Source organism: Diceros bicornis, chromosome 5, assembly GCF_020826845.1.
Source record: "Diceros bicornis minor isolate mBicDic1 chromosome 5, mDicBic1.mat.cur, whole genome shotgun sequence".
Classification (NCBI taxonomy): domain Eukaryota; kingdom Metazoa; phylum Chordata; class Mammalia; order Perissodactyla; family Rhinocerotidae; genus Diceros; species Diceros bicornis.
In genome coordinates, this window is record NC_080744.1 from 1,907,652 (window position 1) to 1,930,504 (window position 22,853).

The window sequence follows — 22,853 nt, forward strand, 5'->3', positions numbered from 1 at the left end:
TCAATCTTCTTAAACTTATTGAGGCTTGCCTTGTTTCCCAGCATATGATCTAGCCTTGAGAATGTTCCATGGGCACTTGAGAAGAATGTGCATTCTGCTGCTTTTGGATGGAGTGTTCTATGTATATATCTGTTAAGTCCATCTGGTCTAGTTTTTCGTTTAATTCCACTATTTCCTTGTTGACTTTCTGTCTAGATGATCTATCCATTGATGTAATTGGGGTGTGAAGGTCCTCTACTATTATTGTGTTGTTGTTAATATCTCCTTTTAGGTTTCTTAATAGTTGCTTTATGTACTTTGGTGCTCCTGTGTTGGGTGCATATCTAAGTGTTATATCTTCTTGGTGGAGTGTCTGTTTTATCATTATATACTGCCACTCTAAGTCTCTCATTGCCTGTTTTCTCGTGAAGTCTGCTTTGTCTGATATAAGTGTGGCAACATCTGCTTTCTTTTGTTTGCCATTAGCTTGGAGTATTGTCTTCCATCCTTTCACTGTGAGCCTGTTTTTGTCTTTAGAGCTGAGATGTGTTTCCTGGAGGCAGCATATTGGGTTCTGTTTTTTAATCCATCCCCCCACTCTGTGTCTTTTGATAGGAGAATTCAATCCATTTACATTTAGAGTGATTATTGATATATGAGGGCTTAATGCTGCCATTTTATCACTCGTTTTCTGGTTATTCTGTATTTCCCTTGTTTCTTGTCCCATGTATTTCAGACTGCCAATTCGGTTTTGTGGTTCTCTATGATGGTTTTCTCAGATTTCTCTATCATTTGTGTCTCTGTTCTGATTATTTCTTTATTGGTTACCATGAGGTTTGTATAAAAAATCTTGTAGATGAGATAGTCTGTTTTCTGACAGTCTAATTTCCTTAGTCTAAGCTGATCCATCCCTTTTCTCTTCCCTAAGTTATTGTTACCACAGCTTATTCCATCTTGTCTTGTGAGTTTGTGGTTCAAGTAATGAGATGGTAGTTATTTTTGATGTTTTCCTGTCCTTTAATGTTACAATTACGTGTTTCCTAACCTGTTCTGATAGAGAGCTGCAATTTTTTTATTTTGTCTGCCTATTTATCTCCTTCCTCAAGACTTTGTAAACCCTTTCTTTTTTTTTTTTCAGGTTATGAGAGCCTTCTTGATCATTTTTTGTAGGTGGGTCTTGTGGTGGTGAACTCCCTCAGCTTTTGTTTATCTGGGAAAGTTTTTATTTCTCCATCATATCTGAAGGATATTTTCACTGGATAGAGTATTGTTGGCTGAAACTGTTTGTCTTTCAGAATTTTGAATATATCATTCCACTCTCTCCTAGCCTGTAAGGTTTCTGCTGAGAAATCCACTGAAAGCCTGATAGGGGTTCTTTTGTAAGTTATTTTTTTTCTGCCTTGCTGCCCTTAATATTTTTTCTTTGTCATTGACTTTTGCCAGTTTTACCACTATATGCCTTGGAGAAGGTCTTTTTGCATTGATATAATTAGGAGTTCTATTAGCTTCTTTTACTTGTATTTCCAGCTCCTTCCCCAGGTTTGAGAAGTTCTCAGCTATTATTTCTTGAAGCTTTCTGCTCCATTTTCCCTCTGTTCTCCCTCTGGAATACCTATAATCCTTATGTTGCATTTCCTAATTGAGTCAGTTATTTCTCAGAGAATTTCTTCATTTCCTTTTAGTCTTAGTTCTCTCTCCTCCTCCATCTGAAGCATTTCTTTATTTCTGTCCTCCAGATTGCTAATTTTGTCCTCCATAATACCAGCTCTGTTATTCAGGGACTCTATATTTTTCTTTATCTCATCCATTGTGTTTTTCATCTCCAACATTTCAGGTTGGTTTTTCTTCATAGTTTCAATCTCTTTTGTGAAGAATTCCCTTTGTTCGTTAATTTTGTTGCTGATTTCATTGAACTCTGAATTTTCTTGTAACTCATTGAATTTTTTTATGATAGCTATTTTGAATTCTCTGTCATTTAGGTTGTAAATTTCTGTGCCTTAAAGATTGATTTCTGGGTGCTTGTCATTTTCCTTCTGGTCTGGAGTATTAATATATTTATTCATATTATTTGATGGCATGAATTTGTGCCTTTGCATAGTGATAGTATGTGGTCGCAGATTCCACTTGCCCCCATTGGTGGGGGTCAGGAGCTGTGTGTTCTGAGCACGCCACAACCCCTGGTGTCTGTGCCTGTCCTTTGGAATCTATGCTGGCAGGGTCTATTTGCAATTGCTGGCTCATTCGCTCGCAGCTGCTGCTTTTCTAACATGTGTGCAGGCGCTCTGGCCAACTGGCTGAGCTAGTGCACCAGGTGGGGGGGGGCGCTTTCTTTCACGTGCACAGTCCTGGGGGCATTCTCACTCTGCCCTTGCTATCTACTCTCTTTGGGTGCTGGCTTGATGAAGATACCCTTGCAATAGCTTAGCCTCCCCTGTGTGGAGCTTTTCCCTGGGCTGTGAGGGAACTTGGAGAGCAAGGGCATTCCAGTGGAGAGCCGTGTGTGATGCTGCGCCCTGGGCCGCTGCCAGGGAGGGAGAGGATATCCCCATACCTCCTTCCGCTTCCTCCGGGGGGGTCCAGCACCTCCACCTTCAGATGTATGGATGCATGGGTCACTCAGACATCTTTTGTGTTGTATGAATGTCCTCTCTTGGTTTATGAATGTCCTTTTTGTTGTATCTTAGTGGGGAAAGTCCAAGGGAAGTGCTCACTCCACCATGATGCTAATGTCACTCCACTATTATTCATTCTTTGAAGTCTTAAAGTACAACTACCTAATTATGAAAGAATATCTCCTGCCTTTGGACAGGCATCAGAGTTTATCAGTGAGTGTTTCTCTTTCCACTTCAGGTTCCATATGCACCTTCCTTTGATGTTTAAGACTCTTACTAAACGGGCATATGGAGAGATGGAAATTTTCTGGGGACCATCCATTCTTATTTCTGTCCATCGTAGCTACTTATCTTCATTGATTCAAGCTAGCATTGAGGAATTTTGTCTACTTTCAGATTATTTTTCTTTTTCAATTGTAATTTCAGTATATCTTGCTGAGTAAAATTTTCTTTTCTTTTTTTTTTTTTTTAAAGATTTTATTTATTCATTTTTTCCCCCCAAAGCCCCAGTAGATAGTTGTATGTCATAGATTCACATCCTTCCAGTTGCTGTACGTGGTACTCGGCCTCGGGTTGGTCGGAGAAGTGGTGCCCTGGGGCGCGCCCAGGATCCGAACCCGGGCCGCCAGCATCAGAGTGCGTGCACTTAACCGCTAAGCCACGGAGCCGGCCCTGAGTAAAATTTTCTTCCCTAACTTTTTTTATTGCTTTTTAGATTCAAGGCATCTTTCTCCTTGAGCTTTTTGTTTTGTTTTGTTTTTGAGGAAGATTGGCCCTGAGCTATCATCTTTTGCCAATCTTCCTCCTTTTTTCTCCCCAAAGCCCCAGTAGATAGTTGTATGTCCTAGTTGTGCATCCTTCTAGTTGGTCAATGTGGGACGCTGCCTCAGCATGACTTGATGAGTGGCACGTAGGTCCATGCACAGGATCTGAACCAGCGAATCCCGCACCACCAAAGCGGAGTGCACGAACTTAACCACTATGCCATGGGGCCGGCCCCAGCCATAGCTACTTTTGCCGTCAATTGATCACTGGACTCCAAGTCCTCTTAGCCATTGTTATTAGGACTGGTAGTTGGTCACTTAATTAAAATAAAGAGTCATAAAAAGAATTATATACATTTTAGTTTAATAAACACGCGTACCAAACCTCTGAAAGTATGAATCTTTCTTGCTTAAGTCATAAAAATTATCTTCTGTGATTTCTATTTTCCATTTCTTTTAGATGGTACATGAACTTGAAATGCTTGTAAAGCAGTCTCAGAGCAGAAACCTGGGTTTTTATAGTTTTTCCAAGTCTTTTACAGTTATCTTTCCTATCTATACCTTTGTAAAGGGAATTACCTTTAAAATGATTTGACTGAGTTTTCATATAAATATCCTTTTTTATACTTATATTTCTTTGACTTATGTGTAGTTAAATTACCTAATTACAACATAAGCACAACTGGCGTAAACATATTTGGAAACATATAATAGTGATTCTTGGTAAGCATATGACTCAGTTCGTGGGATCAGAAGCCTAGATATCTAGAAAGTGGCCTATTTATTTATAGAATTTATTGTCCTGTGGGAATCAATCTGTATGTTATACAGTGGGAATGATCCACGGTAAGGAATACATTTAACATCATGACTTGGTATATACACACACACAAAACAAAAAGTTTCATGAAATGCTACTTAGCTTTTCATGCAGTGTACTCTGTTATACAATCATGCATCACTTAACAACGGGGATACATTCTGAGAAATGTGTCATTAGGCAATGTTGTTGTTGTGCGAACCTCAGAGTGTACTTACACAAACCTAGATGGTACAGCCCACTAAACATCTAGGCTGTATGGTCATATATATGGTCTGTCATTGACTGAAACATGGTTATGTGGCACATGGCTGTATTCTATTCGGTTTCTTTCTTTTAAAAAAAATGATTGTGATCCACTAATAGATTATGACGTACACTTTGAGAAACACTGAAATAAGGACTAATTCTGGGTACAAGCTAAATGGATTATCACATGGGCAGATGACAAACTACCTTTTACTTTTATATCTGTTCTATGATACTGTTGGTTTTTTAAAACATGTTATTAACTTATTTTTAATTGTGGTAAAATATACATCACATAAACTTACGATCTTAACCATTTTAAGTGTACAGTTCAGTAGTGTTAAGTGTACTGTTATACAACCAGTGTCGTTGGGCACTTGGATTGCTTCTTATTTTTGGCCCTTGTAAATAATGCTGCTGAATATGGGTATACAAATATCGCCTCAAGAGTCTGCTTTTAATTCTTTTGGCGATATCCTCAGAAGTGGAATTGCTGAATCATATGGTATATGATAATTCTATTTTTAATTTTTTGAGGAAACACCGTACTGTATTTCATAGCAGCTATACCATTTTACATCCTCATCAATAGTGTGCAAGGGTTTTAATTTCTCCACATCCTTGCCAACACTTGTTAGTTTCTTTATTTTTTGACAGTAGCCATCTTAATGGATGTGAGATAGTATCTCATTGTGGTTTTGATTTGCATTTCCCTAATGATTAGTGGTGGTGAGCATCTTTTCATGTGCTTGTTGGCCATTCATATATCTTCTTTGGAGAAATGTCTGTTCAAGTCCTTTGCCCATTTTTTATTCCATTTGTTTATATTGTTGTTATGTTATAGGAGCTCTTCATATATTCTGGGTATTAATACCTTATCAGATATATCATTTGCAGATATTTTCTCCCATTCTGTAGATTGCCTTTTTGTGATAATGTTTGCGCTCAAGTACTCATCCAAAAGAAATTTCTTTTCATGTTAAGCTGACTTTGGGGTGAGAACCATAAGAAAGACTGGGCTAGTGTGACTTAAGGGTATCACATTCCTTTGGGAGTAGAAAACAATCCTCGAGCAGTTTTGAGCTAGTTTTAATTTGAAGTATCTGCTTTAGTCATATATCAAGAAAAATTTATTTGTGGACATAGCATTTAAATATTGTTTGAGTTTTATTTCCCAAAATCAGGATTTACAATAAGCAAGATAGAAGTACAGCTACATAATGAGAAATGATAGGATTTCATATGTAGTTTGCCTGAAATTATTTTACAGTACATTGTTGGATTATTATTATTTCTAGCAGTACTTTAAAGTTCATTTTATAGGTTTTATATATATATATTTCTTTTCAAATTTAAACCCCTCTGGGGTTAATCACAAACTATTTTCATTTTCTATTTTTTTCCAGATAAAATTTTAGATTTTTTTCTTAACATATATTTCAATCCTTATGTAAGAAGGAAAAGAAAAAGCCAATTGATTTCCTGCTTTATAAGTAATTTTATAATAGCATATACTTGTTATATTCTAATAAAAAAATATGTGTTTATCCTTCTGTTACTAAAAATATCTACTCTCTCACTTCAGAATTGATTTATTCAAATCCAGGTAACATTCTTTTACTCCCTAACACTCAGTCATTTCCTAGAAATTCAGTAATGGAAAGAATAAAAATTCTCCTCTCAAGAGTACTTAATCCACTTAATTTACTTAAAGCTTAACAGGAAGACCTATTATTAATAACTTTAATGAAGTTTATTGGGAAAGATAAGCCAATATTTTGATATGAGACAGTTAAGTTTCTTTAGGTAATACTTTTTTACCTTTTACTTTGAAAAACGTAGAAAAAAGTTACAAAAATAGTATAGTGAGTTCCCTTCACCAGGATTCACTAATTGTTAACATTTGCTTTGTCCTGTCTTTGTGTTGCTGTGTGAGTGTGTGTGTGTGTGAGTGTGTTCATAACATCAAGAGCCTGAGATAGTATCTACGGAAGGAAATGTTCTGACTCTTGAAAAAGACTATCAGGAATATGGTACTACATAATATTTACTCTTCTGCTGCTGATATCACTGAACAACATCTGAAGGAAGATAATGCGTTTTTTTAAAAAAAGCATGTAAAGAAAAGTGATAGGTTTTAATGAGTTGAATTTCCCACCAAATTACTAAAATTCTATTTTTATGACAATCTAGAGAGAAGTTTATTATTACCAGAAGAATTGATCACATATATTATTTCACATCTAGACTGAACTCCCAGTATATTGATTTAGAGGCAAATTCATAATTCATTGTAATTCCCCTTGCTTTAGGCACAGAGATATCTATAGTAGATATAGCACTTCATAGAAATTCAAGAGAAGCATGATATTTCAGTCAAGTCTCATAGAGTTAAGAAAAACTTACATGAGGTGTGAAATCTTGGACAGGATACACTTATAGACAACTAAGGAGAATAATGATTGTGAGGTAAGCAAGAAATATATTTTTCAGTCAAGTTCATAAGATAGCACACATTAATGAAAGATCACTTCCACTTTATTACTTTATAGGGCGTTTATTCTCTGACCACTTTTCCAAAGCACAGTTCATTTTACTTCTTAAACTGTGTAATTATCCAATTTGTTTTTAACATAGAGGGGAGTCCCCTTCAACTCGTGGTCAGCAGATTAAGGCAGAGACCGGGGTTTTGCTTACTTGTGTTTGGTCATTGTGGAGAGGCAGTGTGGTAGTGTGGCAAAAAGAATGGACCCTGGAGTCAGAGTTCCTGAGCTTGAATACAGACTCTGCCACTCATCTTGGGTGAATTACATAAGCTCTCTGTGCCTCAGTTTCTTAATCTGTAACTTGTATAATAATAGTACCTATCTTAAAGAGTTGTAACAAAGATTAAATAAGCTAATGAGTGAAAGAGCTTGCACAGAATAAGAGCTCAATACATGTTCATTGTTGTTATTTGTCTAAGCACTTAACAAAATTGTAGGTATTTATATAACAGTCACTCATTCTAATTACCTTATTGGGTACTTATCATATGCAGGTACTGTACTAAAAATGAATAAAACATATCCCCAAGCCTTAAGGAGTCCATCGTTTAGTGAAGAACATGAGCATCAAATAAATAATTACAAAATAATAAGTGCCTAATAGAAGTAGTAGTGTGGCATCACTGAGGCAGGAGTAACTAACTCTGTTGAGAGAAGTTAGAAAAAAATTCATGGGGGTTTATCCTCCTATTCTGGTGTGGGTGTGTGTTAGTTATTTGGGGGAGCCATGAAAGACAAATGCTGTGGAACTACTGCAGATTAAGAGAGACAAGAGAAACATGACAGCTAAGTGCAACACTGACTGGATCCTGTACTGCGGGGGAAATTACCCTAAAGGGCATAACTGGGACAGACAAAATGGGATATCCACTGTAAATTAGGTAATAGAACTTTACCAATGTTAAATTTCCTGAAGTCGACTGCTATACTATAAAAGAATGTCTTTGTTCTAAGACATACCGCTGAAATATTCAAGGAGGAATGGAGAATGATAGTATTTGAGAGTAATTTGTGATACATTTGCGTTTTCCTCATATTCCAAAAACAATCTCAGAACCATTCCACAGTGGTTCCCCTTTCTCAGCAAGGAAATGAGAGGATGACATCACAAACTACTCTCAGATAGTTCAGGGGAAAAAATGGTGTACAGACACTCACACGCAGAATGATGAAGCATATGTGGCAAAATGGTAAAAATTGATGACTCAGAGTATACAGGAGTTGTCTGTATTATTTTTACAACTTGTCTATAGGTTTGATATTATTTCAAAAGAAAAAGTTTAAGGGAGAGGGGAGGGACGCGTTTCAGAGGGAGGAGGAATTTCAGCTATATTTCAGAGGCTAAATTAACCACGTGGATGAGGAGTGGCAGAAGCAGATATGTAGAAAGCCATTGAGTCTTAAAAGAGTATGACTAATTTGCAAGTAGTTCGGTGTGGTAATTTCTATGTCAGTGTAAGATGTTTAGAGTACATTCTTTCAAATGTCTGTAGAGAATTAGCTTGAATTTCCATTAATCTGATGTTTATTACGTATCACTGCCCAAAATTGAAGAAATATTTAGCAAATTGTTGGACTGAGTTTATGCCAAACAGAGGCTTCATATATTTCTGTCACCAGGAAATCCTGTGCTTTAAATAGTCCTAGGTTTTATTTCTCCTTGACAGCCTGTAATTACCACACGGCTGTTTAGAATGACACGGCCATTTATTTGGAAGAGTCTGAACAGCCTTAAGACCAAGTAGATAATAGGAATTTAGTTTCTTCATATACCTAAATTGAAAAGTAGTTCTCATTTTGGTAGAATCTCATTATTAGTGATAATTTGGAAATTTGGATCAACAAAAGCAATAAAGAAAAACCTGTAATTAATCATTTTATATCATCAATACCCGTATTTTCTAATGAAATATTTTAGAGTGGAACTGAGAAGAATCTTTTTGTAAGAAATTTTTTAAATAGCAAAAGAAGTGATTTGGTAGTAATTTTCACCTTCGGAAGTCAGAATGATCAAGTACTGATCCTTTTTCAAACTTCCTGTGGTATTTTGTCTCTTTTCCCTTCATCCTTTCATTTTATTTCTTAATCTAGGGATTAAGGTTTTACTTCTACTGATAGTCACTTAAATTATTTATATTGCAAATCTTTTAATAGCAAGACTTCTACATGTATCTTGAAAAGTATCAGATGGCTCTGTGCTCCATGTAGAGAATACTTTCTAGGACATAAAGGTAGTGGACTGAGTACTCAAACAATATCCATTCACTTCCTTCCTGAGGAGGGGGAACCATTGCTGAATGATTTTCAGGTTCTTTTTAGAATATAAGGAAAAGTTGTTGCAAAATTTCTAGTAAGGTAGTTTAAGATCATGAAATAGATTTAACTTTTTAAAAATTTTCTAAAAGCAGTGATTGTAATTTTTCCATATTCTTGCGTAAGTGTATATTTGTATCTGTAAATCTCCATATAATATCTATATAATGCTCTGCTTTGAATTCTTGTGTCAAACAAATTAAAACATTAGAGCATCATCCAGTCTGATTTATTATGAAGTAAATTTTCTTCCATTTTGAGAGTGAGATTCACAAGAGAAATTTTTGGATAAAGAAATAAAGCCAGAGTCATTAGGATTAATAATATAATTTATAACTCTTATTTCTAAGGGTTAATAAGATAGAATATTAACCTTCATGGTTTCTTGATATTTACTAGAATGGTTGAATTTTATGTTGTAAAAAAAATATCAGTTAGATCCCTTGTGAGATGCTGTTTGCAGAAAAGTTTATGATTGAAGTGCTGAAGTTAGCATACTTGATTATGTTGTATAACAAAGATCCAAGCTTTTAGAAATCACTAAAACTTAAGAATTTAATTAGGGAATATGAAATAACTCGTGTGTTTATCTTATTTTCTCTATTCATAGTTACTAACAATAAAAGTAACTTGTAAGCTTCATGTTTTGTATATTTAAACTATTTTTATGTATCTGGAAAATGTCCAGATGGTTATCACAGTTGCTTTTTTTTTCTGATTGCTATGGTAATAGTACTTTATATCTGTATTGTATTTACATATGTAGAGAAAGGGTTGGTTTGAGGGATAAGAGGGTATACATAATTATATAAAATTCTAGGTGTTTTTATTATTTAAAATTCATTTAGAGTTTATAATATTGTTGCCATTTCCTCTAATTAAAAGAAAGGAAAAGAATTGAACAATGCAGGTTTAATTTTTTGTTTTGGTTTTTCTTAGCAATTGAAAGCATGTAGTGAAGAGCAAGAAGACAGAGAATGTTTGAACCAAGCTATTACTGCTCTCATGAATCTCCAAGGTAGTATGGACCGAATTTACAAGCAGTATTCACCTAGACGCCGACCTGGGTAATTCCAAACTGTTGAAAATATGCATGCTTCTGCATACTTCATTTACATCTGATGCCTGGTTTTCTAAAGAATTATTGCTTTATAGTGATAGTTGCATTCTTAAAAGTTATACTTTTGTCTTGCATTTTTCTTTTAGTCTTTTAAAATTGGCATTGTCATGTTGTTAAGGTATATTTAATAAAACTTAAAAATTAATAATTTTTTGTATAATTTATATAAGAAATTTAGGATTGTCATTTTAACTCTTATGGCATTAGAATGAAATATAGAGCTTCTAGTACTTCTCTTTTACAATAATGAAATTGAGACGTATCATTTAGTGGCAAAGTTAGAAGAAAGTAGATGCTGTGTGCAAAATCTAGTGTTTGGTTATTTAATATTTGTGTCACTTGATTTGAGTTAGTTTGCACTTAAAGCAATTAGGATTGCTTAGCCATTGAATAAGCTAAATTTATCTTGTTATTTTTTTAGGGATCCTGTTTGCCCTTTTTATAATCGTCAATTAAGAAGCAAGCACCTGGCTATTAAAAAAATGAATGAAATTCAGAAAAACATAGATGGATGGGAAGGCAAAGACATTGGACAGTGTTGTAATGAATTCATTATGGAAGGTCCTTTGACGAAAATTGGTGCTAAACATGAACGGCATATTTTCCTCTTTGATGGCCTGATGATTAGCTGCAAACCCAATCACGGCCAGTCGCGCCTTCCAGGTCACAGCAGTGCAGAGTACAGATTAAAAGAAAAATTTGTCATGAGGAAAATACAGATATGTGATAAAGAAGACACTTGTGAGTGCAAACATGCTTTTGAATTAGTATCCAAAGATGAAAACAGCATAACCTTTGCGGCTAAGTCTGCTGAGGAGAAAAACAGCTGGATGGCAGCACTTATTTCTCTTCACTATCGTAGCACTCTAGATCGAATGCTGGACTCAGTATTGTTGAAAGAAGAAAATGAGCAACCACTGAGATTACCAAGTCCTGAAGTGTATCGTTTTGTGGTGAAAGACTCTGAGGAAAACATTGTTTTTGAAGACAACTTGCAAAGTAGAAGTGGAATCCCCATTATTAAAGGAGGAACTGTGGTGAAATTAATTGAAAGGTTAACATATCATATGTATGCAGGTATGTGAAACTCACTACAAGTGGTTATCTAGGGCTGAGGAGCTAAAAGCTTTTCAGGAATGTTGCTTGAGGCCTGGAGAAAAATGGATTGCTTCTAAAATATAAAAAGAATACTGCAGAATCAAAGGATAAATAACTAATTAAATGTCTCTATAATATTGTTAACTTCCTTAATTATTAAATATTTATAAAAATTGTATATGTATGAATCTTGAATTTGGAAACTTCATTTATCAAGAGATACCACGATTGGCAGGAAGAGCCACAGTGGGAGGGGCCAGAATAAAAAGGAAAAGGAAGGCAGGCCTCCAAAATATGCTACTTTGAATTAAACTGAATAATTGAACTCATGCAACCTGTTTTATGCTCTACTTTTTCAGATCCCAATTTTGTTCGTACTTTTCTTACTACGTATCGTTCATTTTGTAAACCACAGGAATTGCTAAGCTTACTGATCGAACGGTAAGAAAAATATTTATTTCACTTATATAAACATTTTGTAAAAGGCTGTTTTGTACCTTACAAAGTGCTGGGTACCTAGTGTGTGCTGCCAGTATGTTTTAGAACATAATTTATTTGGCATTAAATTAGCAGTATTACTATTCTCTTCAAACAGCGTGCTTACTGAAATCCCTGTTATAACAGGTCTTTTCACGTGGTACTAATATTTATAGTGGTAATCAGAAAGATCCAGTTTTAGAAGATAAAAAACTGTGTATTTTAATGAAATTTTTTCTGTGCAATAAATACTTCTTTAAAAGAGACATTTTTACTTTTCACTTTTATAATTTTATTTATTTATTTATTTTTGCCCCCAAAGCCCCAGTAGATAGTTGAATGTCATAGTTGCACATCCTGCTAGTTGCTGTATGTGGGATGCGGCCTCAGCATGGCTGGAGAAGCGGTGCATCGGTGCGCGCCCAGGATCTGAACCCGGGCCGCCAGCAGTGGAGTGCACACACTTAACCGCTAAGCCATGGGGCCGGCCCCTACTTTTCACTTTTAAAACCAACTTTTTATTAAGGAAAATTTCAAGACATATACAAGAGTAAGTAGAAGAATATAATAAACCACATTTATCAATCATCCTGCTTCAGTCATTATCAACTCATGTTTCATCTGTTTCCCTATGAACTTCAACACCCTAACCCCAGGATTGCTTTGAAGTACACGTAGGTCCTAGACAACATATTTCATCTGTAGATATTTCTCTTTGTATTTCTAAAAGATAAGTACTCTTATTAAAAACATAATCACGGGGCTGGCCTGGTGGCGCAGTGGTTAAGTGTGCGCGTGCTCTGCTTCGGCGGCCTGGGGTTCTGAGGTTTGGATCCCGGGTGAGCACCGATGCACTGCTTGTTGAGCCATGCTGTGGCAGTGTCCTAGATAACGTAGAGGAAGATTGGCACAGATGTTAGCCCAGGGCCAATCTTCCTCAGCAAAAAAAAAAAAAAACCATAATCGCAATGTCATTATTAGACCTAAAAAAATGAACATTCCTTTATTATGATTAATTTTTAAAAATTAAGTTTTGTATTAAATTTTTCTTTTTTACTGAGTATATTAGTGGCACTTTAAATGCTTTATAGGTTAAAATGTCTGGACTTTAAAATATTTTGATTGACATTTAAAAATACTAGAATTTTATCTCTATCATTATGTTTTTCTGTGAAACTGAGTTTACCAGACTGAGTCACTGTAATTTGCTGTGAAGATTTACTTTGTAGTATTTCCATGTCCGGGAAAGCACATGTTAGACTTATATTTTAGCTATATTTCTTATGGTTGGGCAAAGTTGTTGTTTTTTTTAACTTTGATTTTTTACCTCATCCACTTAGGTATGTTCTGTAAATATTGTTTAAAATTCATTTTGGGCCTTCTCTTTGGATTTATATTCATTTATTGAATCTGCTTTCATTTTAATAAAGTAAATATTAAGGACAGATTATTATATAAGCCATCTCTGTTATGTTCCTTAAAGAGTTTATACTCCTTATAGATTCTTTTCTTGGCTCTTTTCCATTGGCCTTTTCTGTGTTGATCAGTGCTACTTATGCAACTTTTTTGGATAAAAGCAAGAATAAAAAACCTTTGGCTACTGTATAGCCAAAGGGCAATTTTTTGTAGTATGTAATACTTTAAGGGAAGTTTATCAGTAATTGTACTTTTCACATAAATGGTAGGAAAGAAGGTCGCTTAGTTAAAATATTTTCCCTGTGTATTTGAAATCCTTTTCATTTATGTATGAACAACAAAAATTTCTCTCATTTTGCTTTTCTTCTTAGATTTGAAATTCCAGAGCCAGAACCTACTGAAGCAGATAAATTGGCAGTAGAGAAAGGCGAGCAGCCAATCAGTGCAGACCTTAAAAGGTTTCGCAAGGAATACGTCCAACCAGTGCAACTTAGGTTTGGCCTGAATATTATGTTTTTTATGTGCTGTTCAATCTTCAATATGTAGTTAGCACCAAAGTTCTTACCTCTGAATTCAGATATAGGTGTTGTTGTTAACTTCACTTTCAAAGTTCTCTCTATGGGAAGCTACTTTTAAATACTCTGAAGAAATTTAATTATTCAAAGATAGGGTGTTATTTGCATCAGATATCTCTGGCCTGTGATACATTCTGCTTACAGCCCAGGAGACCTGTTGAGTAACGGTTAAACAATTTCACATGAGTGTGCCTGCTGTCAGCCGCCTCCTCCTTTTTTCTTCATGTCCCTTTGTGATCATCTGGTGATCCTGGGCTTTTTTACAGTTTTATATTTATGAAAGTTCTAGCTCTTTCCCCACCCTTCTCCCACAAAGTATATAGGCATTTGTTGCTTTATCTAAAAAAATCATTTCAGTAGTTTCTAAAAATGTATTTGATAAAAGCAGCTGCCGCTTGTTGGGTACTTACTGTGTGCCTCAGTGCTTTTCATCTCATCTTCTCAGCACAGTTACTCTTTCCGCTTTATCTCGGAGGAATTTGAAACTTAGCAGGATAAAGTGTTTGACAGAGATCGTATAAAGGGAGTGGCAGGACAGGATTCAAACCCATCTCTGTCTGACTCCCTAAGCCAGTGTATTTGTTAGCACTGAGCATTGAAAGTTGGAAGCTCCTTTGATTAGCTTTCTTTACAGTCCAAGTAAAAACCGAAGTATCATCTACCCCTTTCCGTGGGAAAACTGAGATATCTTATTAATTGTATAGGATCTAAATATTTTCTTCTCTGTAAATGTTAAAGTTCCTTGATTACTGTTGATCAATAAATTGCAACTTGATTGATTTTATTTATTGATAAAATAAATATTTTTATCACTGATGCGATTTTATCATTATTGATGCAATTTTAACTGAGTATATTATTTTCCAGGATAATTGCCACAAATAAATGCAGTTTTAGAGGAATTTTAGTGCTCCTAACTATATGTCTCAGCCAAAACTTTTAATATATCATTCTTTGTATAAGAAGATGAGATTATTTACCCATCAGCAATAAAGAAGTAATTAATTTTTTTCTACTAGCTATGATGCATTTGTACTAATCCACACTCAAATTAAGCCTCTTGACATGAGGCACACATTTATGAGGCTGCTATATAGAGGCAGAATATAGTCCTAGATTCTCAATTATATACGTTCTTTAAGTATTTATTTCTAAGCATTTTCTGTGTTCTCAGTCCTGTACTTGTAACTATGGTGAGTACAGAAATAACATACAATATCATCTTTGCCACCATGATATTATGATTTTATTGGGGTAAAAGGATACATGAAACGGTTATGTATTATTCTGTTTTAAATCTCTAAGTGGCATAGAAAAATACATCCCTATAAAATTTCAGCAATAGCTAAGATTAGGCTGGAGTAATTAGGAAAGGCATCTTGGAAGAGGTAAAATCTGAGATTGTCCCTAAAGGATGTATAGGATTTAGATAGACAGAAAGGTGATTATAGGTATTCAGGGTCGTGGGAAATAGTATGAACAAAGGCAAGAAGGCAGAAATGAAAATGGTGTGCAGAGGAAATAGGTAAGGAAATTGACTCAAGAGGAATGAAGACATTGTATTGCAAGTAGTAGTAGATGAAAGTAACTATATGGAATGGGATGGATTTGAAGATGGCCTTGAAATCCAAGCCAAGTTGTTAAACTTGTCCTGTAAGCGTTCAAAAACTTTTAGCAATGATAGTAATTTTTATAATGATAGTATCCTTTTCCATCATTGTATTACGAAATTTTTAATATAAAGCAAAGTTGAAAGAATTCTACAGTGAACACTCATAAACCCACCACCTAGGTCTACTGTTAACATTTTACAGTACTTCTTATATCCCATACTTATTCATTTATCATTCTTCTGTTGGTCCATCATCTGATTTGGGCGTTGTATTTCAAAGTAGACTTCTCCTTAAGTAATTCAACTTGTGTATCATTAACAGTTCAGTATTTGTTTATTGTTCTTTTGTTCTAAAATGTGTATACAGTGAAGCACACATATCTTAAGTATACTTTGGTTGAATTTCAACAAATACATACATCTCTGTAATCCAAACTCCTTTCAAGATGTAAAATGTTACCATCACACCAGAAAGTTCCCTCATGCCCATTCTAGTCAATTTTTGTTCTCATTACCCAAAGCAGTATTCATCTTCCTACATAGATTAGTTTTACTTGTTTTAGAGTTTCGTATAAATGGATTCTTAGATCCCCTTGTGTCTGACTTCTTTCACTCAACGTGCTTTTGAGCATGCTGCTGTTTTATGAATAGTTTGTTCTGTTTGGTTGCTGAGGTTGTGTTCTTTTATATGAATGTACCACAGTGTGTTAATTCATTTTCCCACTGAAAGGCACCTGAGTTCTTTTCAGTTTTTTTTTTTTTTTTTTTTTTTTTTTTTTGTGAGGAGATCAGCCCTGAGCTAACATCCGCCAATCCTCCTCTTTTTTTTTGCTGAGGAAGACGGCCCTGGGCTAACATCGGTGCCCATCTTCCTCCACTTTATATGGGACGCCGCCACAGCATGGCTTACCAAGCAGTACTTCGGTGCGCGCCCGGGATCCGAACCAGCGAACCCCGGGCCGCCGCAGCGGAGCGCGCGCACTTAACCGCTTGCGCCACCGGGCCGGCCCCCAGGGAACAGTTTTTGATTATTATGAATAAAGCTGCTATGAACTTTATTTTACAAGTCTTTTGTGAATATATTTTTCCTGTGTCTTGGGTAAATAAGTGAGAGTGGAATGGCTGGGTCGTGGGTTGGTGTATGTTTAGTTTTAAAAGAAACGGCCGCATCTTTTCCCACAGTGGTTGTCCTGTGTTCCCCTCTCACCAGCAGTGTGTGAGAGCTCCACTTGCTCCACGTCCTCAACAGCAGTTGGGGATGTCAGTCTTTACGCCTTAGCCAGACTGATGGGGAATAGTAGTATCTCTTTGTGGTTTTAGTTTGTATTTTTCTGATGACTAGTGATGTTGAGAACTTTCTATTGTCTTTTTTTTTTTTTTTTTTTTTATTTATTTATTTTTCTCCCAAAGCCCCAGTAGATAGTTGTATGTCGTAGTTGCACATCCTTCTAGTTGCTGTATGTGGGACGCGGCCTCAGCATGGCCGGAGAAGCGGTGCGTCGGTGTGCGCCCGGGATCCGAACCTGGGCTGCCAGCAGCGGAGCGCGCGCACTTAACCGCTAAGCCATGGGGCCGGCCCTCTATTGTCTTTTATTGGCTATTCATACTTATTTTGTGAAGAATCTATTCAGATCTTCTGCCTATTTTTTATTGAGTTGTTTGTCTTTTTATTATTGAGTTGTAATACTGTGTTGAGTAGGATTGGATGCCAGTCTTTTGTCAGATATGTTTTGCAAATATTTTCTTCCAGTCTGTGGCTTGCCTGTTACTTTTCTTAATCATGTCTTTTGATGAGCAGAAGTTTTTAATTTTGATAAAATCTAATTAATGAGATTTCTTTTTCTTTTACGTGAAAGTAATTTTTAAAGTACATTGGATGCTGTAGAACCTAGGAAGGAAAGAAAATGGAAACAGTTGTTTGAATTGACCAAGTGTAAACTATCAGCTAACAATTTTGTGATCTCTTGAAATACTCTCTAAGCCATTGAGCTACCCAGGCACACAATGATGTAAGGTTGTTTTATTACAGATAGGGTGATGGAGATTGAGAATTTAAAGTATTTTCTTAGTCTGGGAGAAAAACTATTATCTGTCAGTTGGTGGGGGCAGGGGGGAGCTAACATAGAAATAGTCATTGATTGAAATAATGAAGGGAAAAAATGCTAACGTAACTTATTCACACTATCTATAAATGTCTGGGGTGGAGAGTGGAATGTTATATTTGTATAGATTGATTAAATCTCTATTCACAAGGTTATAAGTATTTTTGTAGTACTGCAAAACAAAATAGGTCTCTGTCAGAAATATTTTTGTCTTTTGGACAAAATGTGGACATACCTGAAAACTACATAGAAATTTGATGATAGCTCTTGAATGTAGAACCAAATACACTAAATCCTAGTTGGTTTTCGATTTTATGTGAAAAATATATCAAAATTTAGATCTTAAAAAAATCCTTTTTCAATTTAAGAACTTAAAAATAGATTTTGTACAATATAGACCATAAAATATAGACCGTAAATTTTGTACGTATCAATAAAGAAAAGGTACTTTTCCTGAACATAAAATGGGTCTTTAAGTACAGAAGCCACAATTCTTATGCTTATAAATATTTTTGAAAGTATAATTTTTAAATAATAAACAGTCTTGAGACCTACTATCTTCATGTCATTGAAGCACTTGAGGTATTAATTAAATACAAATTAGAGATTCTTTGAGTGTTATATTGGCCCTTGTATATAAAGCTATCACCATGGCATAGAGAAGTGAAAGAAGTATAATTGAATGCTTAAGTTTCATTAAAATTGAGTCTTTCTTTTCATTTTATCAGGATCTTAAATGTGTTTCGGCACTGGGTTGAACACCATTTTTACGACTTTGAAAGAGATTTGGAGTTGCTTGAACGACTAGAATCCTTCATTTCAAGTGTAAGAGGTATATTATTTAAAGGTTTGATTGAATCTTATGTCGCCCATGAGTTTATTTTTAAATTTGTGTGACTTTTAATTTAAGAAGCTAAACTATTTTTCATTTTTAAAAAGCTGAAATAACATTTGGGATGATTTTTATAGACTCTAAGAAGCTCACATATGTTTAGAACCACCTGAAGTCTTAGAACCTTGCCATTTCAAGTTTTTTCAGCCTTGCTTTTTCAAGAAGGAGGATCATTCTTTTAAAGAAGTCAAAAGTCCTCTTTAATAATTATAAGACTTTTTTTTTAATTTGATGAGGAAGATTGGCCCTGAGCTAATATCTGTTGCCAATCTTTTTCTTTTTTGCTTGAGGAAGATTGGCCCTGAGCTAATATCTGTGCCAGTCTTCCTTTATTTTGTGGTGGGATGCACCACAGCATGGCTTGATGAGCGGTGTGTGGGTCCATGCCCAGGAACTGAACCTGCGAACCCTGGGCTGCCGAAGTGGAGCATGCAAACTTAACCACTACACCACTGGGCTGGCCCCTAAATTTAAGCCTTTTAATTTTATCTCATCTCAAGGTTACAATTCCTTCAACTAATTAAATATTTGCATAATTTTATCTGTTTTCTTATTCTCTTTAATCTTATTCTTTAGTTTTGAATGGTTAATAGCTTTTTAAATAATATTTACTTGCCCTGGAGAAGTTTTTGGTATATTTTTGGCACCTGGAAGATAAGAGTTTACTACCTGAAGTTTCAGAATGCAGCCTATGAAGTGAAATTCTAGGTCATGAATGTTTAAACAAATGTGTCATCAAATGTATGTTATTGAAGCAAGAATGTTTACGTTTTATCTGAGACTATAAGGCATTAATTAAGAATACCATAACTGGGGCCAGCCTGTGGCATAGTGGTTAAGTTTGGCATGCTCCACTTTGGCGGCCCGGGTTTGCAGATTTGGATCCTGGGCGTGGACCTACACCAATCTTCAGCCATGCTGTGGCAGTGACCCACATACAGAATTGACGAAGATTGGCACAGATGTTAGCTCAGGGAAAATCTTCCTCAGCAAAAAAAAAATACCATAACTAAGCCTAATTTACTTCATCTACTTGTTCTCTAAGGGAAATTTTACTTTCATTAAAAGCGAGAATGTGATTCCTTTGTTTCAATTTTAAGATGTTTAAGATATGGTTTTTTTTCATACATGCCTTAAAATGGTTTATAGTACAAAATTAATTTTTAAATAATATTCTTAATGAGGACACTAGATTAAATGTCATCTAAGAAGCTTCTAAAATAACACACATATTAGGATAAAGAAAGTAAAAGGTTGTGTTAATGTCTAAAGGCCTGTGCTATATAAGTTATACCTCAGCGTGACCAAATCATTCATGGGGCAAAGTTTCTCTTTGTAGAAGTATTGTAGCCAATAAGTGAAGAAGGAATGATAGAATATTACCATTTCTCAACTCCTAGTAACATCACAAAAAGAGGTAACAAGACATTATATGCCTCTTGTTGAAATATTCTTGCAAGTATTCATGTCAAAAAATTGATCCTGAATCAGATCTAGTCTCTGTGTGTCTGATTTACAGAAAACACAGGAGACAGAGAAGCATGGCAGATGACACCACAGTGATGGAATTGGCAAAATTCAAACTTGGGAAACACCATAGGGCTAATGATTCAATTTCAACAAATAAATTGCAAACAAAAATGAGAGATAAAGGGGGAGCCTGTAGATGAAAGGAGACTTGAGACATATTGACTCAGTGTGATGTGTAGATCTTGTTCAGATCCTATTTCAGACAAACCAACTGTAAGAAAGTATTCATGAGACAATCAGGGAAATTTGAACACTAACTAGATATTTGATGATATGAAGAAGTTATTGTCATTTTTTATATGTGATAGTGGTATCGTGGTTAGTTTTAAAAGTCTTTAACTTTTGGATACATACTTAAGTATGAAGGAAATGATATGATGTCTTAGGTTTGTTCTGAAAAAACATAGGGAGTGGAGGGAGGGCATGAGTGGGGTTAGAAAGGGGCTATGAGTTGGTACTTGTTGAAGCTGGGGGAAGGTTAAGGATTATACGGAGATTTGCAGTTATGTCTGTCAAATAACAGGCATTTTTGTTGGTGTTTGTTTTCTAGGGAAAGCTATGAAGAAGTGGGTAGAGTCAATTGCTAAGATCATCAAGAGGAAGAAACAAACTCAGGCAAATGGAATAAGCCATAGTATTACCTTTGAAAGTCCGCCTCCACCAATCGAATGGCATATCAGCAGACCAGGACAGTGTGAGACATTTGATCTCATGACACTTCATCCAATAGAAATTGCACGTCAGCTGACGCTTTTGGAATCTGATCTCTATAGGTAGGCAATTAATATTAATTTGTTGCTCTGTTTTCAAGAACCTTGAACATACTTCTGTTTTTCAGAACATTTTGCAAATTATTCTTCAGTGCTGTTTAAAAACACCTCATCTATTCGTGTGGGCTTGGAGGAAAGCTCATAGCAGTTTTTAAGTGCAGTCTCTTCTGCGGGTGAAAGTCTTAGAGCATATTGCTCTTTGGGCCCAGGTTGGGTCCTCGCAGTCCTTCACAAGAGGAGTGGCAGAGAGAAGACGAATGCCGCAGAATCGCAGCCGCTTTCAGGGCAGGCACCCAGCTCCCACTCCAATACTTTCTCAGGTCGCTTTAGTTAGAGTTGATTCGGCTAAGTCGGTCAGCATGGATGTGAGGCTCGTGGCAGCTAAGTAAATAGATTATTGAGTGAGACAAGCTTTCTTCTTTTTTTTCAGATTCTACATAATCAAAATTTTAATTTGTGGCTTGACTGGGTTAGGTTTGCTAGGCAAATGAATAACAAAATTCTTAGAAGAGTAAAGATTTCTTAACTTCTTTTAAGGAGTTTCAGATATTTTAGCTATTTGAAGTCAATTTTAACTTTAAAGAAAAGTTGTTTCTGACGTAGTGTGATGATGAACGATACTTAAAACTTCTGAACCATTTTCTTTCATTTATAGGGATCACTAGAAATGTGCTTGGCTATTTATTTTTATCTGTACCCCATCATCTGTCTTTACATATAAAGCATTTCCTGCCATCACCTTATATCCACACAGATCACCCATTCAGAACCTAACCTTTTAGTTTCATGGCTTCCTCACTTCCAATGTCATTCTCTGCTCCAAATCAGACACCTCCCATGGTCATATTCTGAATCTTGTCATCACTGTAAATCATTCTTATTCCAAAATTACTGATTCAAGCATCTCATTCCTTCCTAACCACAGTCTTCTCTCCTTTCAGCTTACTTTATCAACTTCCTCTATCATCTCTTTTTAAACCAGTATCTTTGCCCAGTGCATTAGCCCCTTTCTGTCCTCTCCTCCCTCCTAATTTAAGGTTTCTTCTTTCATTTACAACCCAGGCTCCTGTGAAAAGCACAGAACTTGCAGGTAACCCCCCGACACACACACACACAGGTTGAAAAATGACCCCCCACCACTATCATTCCATCAAAAACCTTTCTGGGGCCGGCCCGGTGGCTTAGTGGTTAAGTGCACGCGCTCCGCTGCTGGCGGCCCGGGTTCGGATCCCAGGCGTGCACCAACGCACCGCTTCTCCGGCCATGCTGAGGCCGCGTCCCACATACAGCAACTAGAAGGATGTGCAGCTATGACATACAACTATCTGCTGGGGCTTTGGGGGAACAAATAAATAAATAAAATCTTAAAAAAAAAAAAAAAAACCTTTCTGTATTCAGGAGCCCCTTTTACAATACAAATACCCTTAAGAAGTTATCCTGATTAGCAGTGATTTTTTACACAGGGACTACACAGAGAAAAGCAAGAATATATAAGGTTTAGTGCTAATTGAGACTGTAGGGAGGCACCAGAGATAAAACTTCGCCTTCTTTAGAACTGGGCCTCTGGTTTCTCCTGGCTGTGCCGTTCAGAATTTAGCACACATGTCAGAGGTTGTCAGCATCTGATTTAGTGTGTCATGTTATATTTTAAGTAATTTGGGGTTCAGGTGGTTTTTGTTAATATTGTGGGATTTGTGACAGGTAGGAATGAAGGCACCTATTACTTGAGATAACAAAGCGAATAGTACTGAATAAAGTATTTCCTCATAGAGAGACTGCTCCGTGAGTGGACATCTGAGAAAAAAAGCACTTAGCTCTATGTGGATCTGCTTTCAGAACATTGAAATCCCTTTGTTACGTGATGCGTGTGTTATGGAAGAAGGGCAACATACATAAAACATCGACAGTTTGTAGACTAAATTTTTGGTGAAATAATAGAACCACTTCAGAAAACTTATTTTAAAAACTGTTAGTTGGG

The 22,853-nt window shown here is 35.9% G+C and overlaps 1 protein-coding gene across 4 annotated transcripts in view; it reads left to right on the forward strand.

Moving 5' to 3' along the window:
- Nucleotides 1-22,853, forward strand: part of SOS2 (SOS Ras/Rho guanine nucleotide exchange factor 2) — a 93,657-nt gene that overhangs the window by 49,849 nt on the left and 20,955 nt on the right. For all 4 annotated transcript variants that reach the window (XM_058540613.1, XM_058540615.1, XM_058540616.1 and 1 more), the window contains 6 exons: nucleotides 10,223-10,350; nucleotides 10,825-11,480; nucleotides 11,861-11,942; nucleotides 13,766-13,888; nucleotides 18,412-18,515; nucleotides 20,656-20,878. In XM_058540613.1, coding sequence (XP_058396596.1) covers nucleotides 10,223-10,350; nucleotides 10,825-11,480; nucleotides 11,861-11,942; nucleotides 13,766-13,888; nucleotides 18,412-18,515; nucleotides 20,656-20,878 — 1,316 coding nt within the window. The remainder of the gene's footprint in view (nucleotides 1-10,222; nucleotides 10,351-10,824; nucleotides 11,481-11,860; nucleotides 11,943-13,765; nucleotides 13,889-18,411; nucleotides 18,516-20,655; nucleotides 20,879-22,853) is intronic.